This window comes from Apis dorsata, unplaced genomic scaffold, assembly GCF_000469605.1.
Source record: "Apis dorsata unplaced genomic scaffold, Apis dorsata 1.3 scaffold_295, whole genome shotgun sequence".
Lineage (NCBI taxonomy): Eukaryota > Metazoa > Arthropoda > Insecta > Hymenoptera > Apidae > Apis > Apis dorsata.
The window spans coordinates 2,638,124-2,643,310 of NW_006263570.1; the positions used below are offsets into that span (position 1 = coordinate 2,638,124).

Here is a 5,187-nt window from a genome sequence, read left to right on the forward strand (position 1 = left end):
ATTTGCAACAAATTTATCTTTTTTATCTATAAATTTTCATATCTCTCTTGAATATTTTTTATTAGTATTGAACGAAATAATTTATACATTCTATATTACTTGATTATTAGAATAAGAGATGAATCTTTTTAAATACAGTATTAATTGAATTTTTCTAATATCTCTTTATTAATTATTTAATTATAATTTCATTTTATTATTCATTTATCTTAATCCAATTTATATTTTTGTATGTAAATATGAATGTTTAATGATTATTTTTATTTATTTAAACTTATATATTTGTACAAATTATTTGATATTTATTTATTATAATTAGATTCATTATTTTATCAATTAACTTAATAAGAAAAATATCTCATCTACTAAAATTGTTAGAATAAACTGTAATTAATTATAATCAATAAAATAAAGTGGCAAATAAACAAAAATAATTTTAAAGTTTGATTTTAAAGTCTATAAAAGTCTATACAACTTTATTATTTCTTCTTCTTATGATTTTTACTGGTCCTTATTAGTTTTTTATAACATAATTGTTACATAATATTCCACCAGGATAAAAATATGCAATAATAATTTCCTTAGAAAATTTTAATAATGATAAAGATTCTAGATTCCCGTTTAAAAAGAGAAAGAACGGGAGGAAGGAAGAGAAATAGAAGAGTGGAAAATTCATTCAACTGCAAATTGTTAAAATGAAAATTCATCGGCGTAACAAAGGGCGAGACAAACGCGTGTGCATTTCTTAAACAATGAATCACGTGGGCAAGAAGTATAACATTTCTCGTTATTACCTCTTGTACTCTTCCAGCCACGCGCGCGTGTATCCACACATGCACACACAGACAGACGTGTATAATACACGACTTAACAGCGGCAAGAATGACGCGATGTCGTGGTATAAAAGCATAGTATATGGCAAGTTGAGAAACCAGTTAAGGTCGAACTCTTGAGACTATCGCTGTGAAGAAAGCGTCGTGAAACCATTCCACAGCCTCTTCTGGTGAGTAGAATTTATGCGCAGTTTCTCCATCAAGGATAGATTTCTTCGGATTAAAATTGAATCGATTGAGCCGTGAAGAAGTGTCGAAAACGAATCAATTAAAAGAAATATCAATTTGTTGATTTTAACAATAATAGTTTCTGGTGATTGATTTTTCGTGATTTTTTAATTGAAAAGGTCAATGGAAAAGTGATAATACAAGTGTCTGTGTTATCTTTGAGAAAATTGTAAATAAGCATAGAAATCTATTCAATTCTTTTTCGAATATTACTATAACCATTAACGTTTTTTTTTTTATTATATGTGTCATTTATTATATTTATTTCTATAATTAATATTAATACTTAATGAATATAAAAGAAAAATATAGTATCTAATAAAAAATATTAATATAACACAGAATGTATATATAAGAATATAATGAAAAATTGATAATTTTATAAAATTATTATTTCTAGTAATGAATTATAATTCATGTTGAAATAATATATTTTTAATGATTCAATTTATCGTAGTTGATTTATCATATTTAAATTTTTTCAAGACTTCTTCAAAGATAAGAAAATGTTCAATGGTAAATGATTTCGTTAACTCGTGCAATGAACTTTGAACTTTTGTTATCACATATTATTATTTTCATTTTAATATATTATAGGTTTCTATAGATGGATACTATAGAATGCTATAGATTGGTATATATTCAACTTTTAAGATCGCTATATTTTTTTTCTTAAGTAAATTGAAATATTAACATTTACAAAATTAATTTAAAATATTCGTAAAATTGATTTATCACTGCGATGCAATATTGTATTTATTTTGTTGCAATAGTTTAATTTTTTTTATTATTACTTTATTAATAATCGATAATGAAATTTGTTATATCTGACAAAGAAGACAATGAAAGCTTTATCATTCCTAATAATTACGAACATCTGCGTTTTAGGATTAAAATATTATCTTGAATCGTTTCGTAAAAATAGAAAAGCCGCGATCAATAACAGAATTATATAGGGTGTCCAGTCAGTACTGGTAATTCTATGTAAAAAATTAGTCGAAAATCAATCTTCGTTTTTAAATAAAATGAAATTGAAGAATTTTAAAATACTATAATTGGTTTTTCCGATTAGATAAGAATGTACTATTAATAAGTAGTTACTCTACATGTGAAAATTTTATCGCTTCCAATTTTTAAAAAAATTCAACAGTCAAGAAATATAATCGATTTTCTCAAGAATTAATTTTTAAATAAACAAAAATTATTCTATATTTTTTATTTATATCTTCGCATATATAAATCAATTATTAATATTTAATCAAGATATTTAATCAAGAAATAGCCAATTTTAATTATACTTCAAAATTTTTTTAAATGAAGCCTCAGTGAAAAAATTTTATTTTATTTTCGACTTATTATTTCACATAAAATCTCTATAATTAATGACAGGATACTCTATATATTCATAAAAATACAAATAATTTCGGTTGAATGAAAATAATCAATTCTTCGATGAGTTTCGCAAAAGGAAAAGAGCGATGAGTTTTTATTAAACATGAAAGAACTCTGCTATAGTAAATACATGATAACTGTTTGGCTAAGTAGATTGATGCCGTTCATGGTCAGCCGTGGCGATACGCTTTAGTCATACTTTGTTCGTTATTCAAGAACGAGTCAGGTCAGTAGTTAATGATTCATTCACGGACACCTGCTTACGTTTTTCCTGCGCAGATCTTGTACATGTATTTATCAAGTTGCGTAATAAGCTAGAATTTCATGAATCTATGGCTGACCTTATCTGATTCGCGTCTTTTTATAGATACAATTTCGAGATATAATTGCGTTAAAAAATACAGTCTTTAATTCGTTTGTTTTATTTTCCTTCGAATTCTTTTGTGAATTAAATGTATCGAATTTAATAATTGAAATAACAAGTTTTACATGATCGTTACTTGACCATACCGAATTAAGATCACATGCAAACATATAATTTTTTTAGATTATATAAATTAAATTAAACGTGAAATAAAGTGAATCAGTAAATAAATAAATGATTGCGATGATTGTTGATAACAATTAATTCTTGTTAGTCATCAATTACATCATTAATAACTCTCGGATGCTGTAGATAACGTTTCAATCGTTTTAATCAGTTTTACTTTATATTTTCAAATAGATTCAAGTAAAAATAATAATAGAAGGTATTGCAAATTATATGTTATTCAATTAAATTGAAACGAATGTAATACAATTTTTCTTTTATTTTCAGTGTAAAAATACATTGCAAAATGTCCAAGTTTATACTTCTCGTTTGCATCCTTTTGCTGACTACGAACATCGTTTCAGCTGCTTCTAAATGTGGCAGACATGGTGATTCTGTAAGTATATAACTTTGTTATTTTATTACATATCACGAAATTCAATAATTTCATTCAAATTGACAATAATTGTAATAAGAATCATGTGTCTTAATCTCGTAGAAATAAAAATATTTGATATTTTTATTTATATTTTTTCCACATTAGATAAAATTACATTATTAAAAAAGACTTAAAATCTTTTAATTATTCGATTCTCAAATTATTTGTTCTTCAGTCAATGTTAATGGATCCAAAAAAATCATTTTCTCGATGAAACTTTCATCTTTAACGATTATCACGATACAAAGGGTGTCAAAAATATTCGACGTGAGCGGGAAACGAGTTACAGAGAGTTCCAGACATAAAAATAATAACAGGGTTACGCGAATCTGCCCCGCTAACTGGAGTCTCGTGAACGTTGAGAGCCTAAAATAGAATTTTAAAGCAGTCGTAATAATTTCCAACACATATTGTTGGCCGTTTATATCAGCTGATAAATTCGCTAACGTGAATTTATTTCTTCATTTCAGTGCGTGGCCAGCTCCGACTGTTGCCCTGGCACATGGTGTCACACGTATGCGAACAGGTGTCAAGTGAGGATCACGGAGGAGGAGTTGATGAAGCAGCGTGAAAAGATCCTTGGTAGAAAGGGGAAAGATTATTAAGTGATTAAGATATTTTAACGATGATTCTATACGAATCAAATTTTCCGGAATGGAATCAATGCTCGAAACAAAATTAATTTCTTAAGCAATATACAAAATACAGATAGACGACTGAGTGATTAATGTAAATATACGAGACGAGATAAAAAGGAAAATAAATGGGATGAAAAGTGCATGCGAGTGCAATCGAATTAATATAATTTTGCCTCACGTGTGATTCTTCTTCTTTTGAGAATTAAATTCGAAGGATTTTCTTATTGGATTGATCAAGTAGTGACAAAGTATTGGCTTGATATTAAAAATTACTTTATATCTTAAATAAAAATTTCTTTTGTTTCGACTGAATTCGGTAATATGGAAATATAAAATCTTATACTTTGGTAATTAATTTACATTAATGAAAATTGTTTATTTCGTAATAAAATAAAAGATTGAAATACGCAAACAACAATAATAGAATTATCGTATCCATTTAAAATAATTATTTGATTTTTATTAGAAAAATTTAAAAGGCTATCGTTTTTAAAATCCGAAATCTTCAAAATTTTTTCAAACAAAAAAAAAAATAAATAAATAGAAATTAAGAAAATAAAAAGACTTGTCAAACTCGAATAATTTCTTCGAACGTTTAACAATGACTCGTCTGAAGCGAATGAGGTTAAACAGCGTGGAAGAGATTTCCACACCACGAGAGAGGTCACGACTATTAGGCACACGATTATTATTATCAGTTCGTACGAGATTATTGCGTTTCTGAGGCCTGGAACGCCGATAATAGCTTGTTGCAACGGGATGGAGGAGGGGAATAAATGTTTTTATGAAATGAAATTCCGCCGATTCGACTCGAAACGATATTCGAACAAGCTTACTTGGAAGATAAACATTTTAGAAAATTATATGCGATCAAGCATGTAATTGCACGATGCCCGTTGGAAAATTGAGCGGCGTTCGATTGCGTTACGTGCCGTATTGCCCGATCGCGTGTGTCGTATCGCGATTTTCGAACTTGCTATCACCTTTAAATACCCCCATCTTGGACAAAACATTATCCGTTTTCCGTTGTGAAACGCATGCCTCGTCTTTCGATAAAGGCTCTCCTCGATCGAAAATGCGAGAAGATTAGACGAAAAAAAAAAAAAAAAAAAAAAAAAAAAAAAAAAA

At 27.6% G+C, this 5,187-nt stretch overlaps 1 protein-coding gene across 1 annotated transcript; it reads left to right on the forward strand.

Moving 5' to 3' along the window:
* The first annotated feature begins 856 nt into the window (after window positions 1-856).
* Window positions 857-4,221, forward strand: LOC102679627 (omega-conotoxin-like protein 1). Its single transcript, XM_006617301.2, has 3 exons — window positions 857-1,003; window positions 3,271-3,379; window positions 3,892-4,221. The coding sequence occupies exons 2-3, from the start codon at window positions 3,290-3,292 to the stop codon at window positions 4,024-4,026; spliced, it is 225 nt and encodes a 74-aa protein (XP_006617364.1). The 5' UTR covers window positions 857-1,003; window positions 3,271-3,289; the 3' UTR covers window positions 4,027-4,221.
* Window positions 4,222-5,187: the final 966 nt, after the last annotated feature.

Excerpts from the sequence above, each read along its gene's own strand:
- LOC102679627 (XM_006617301.2), top strand. The coding sequence starts at position 3,290 with ATGTCCAAGTTTATACTTCTCGTTTGCATCCTTTTGCTGACTACGAAC. Across the intron at positions 3,380-3,891 it reads GTGGCAGACATGGTGATTCT|TGCGTGGCCAGCTCCGACTG; the intron begins GTAAGTATATAA and ends TCTTCATTTCAG.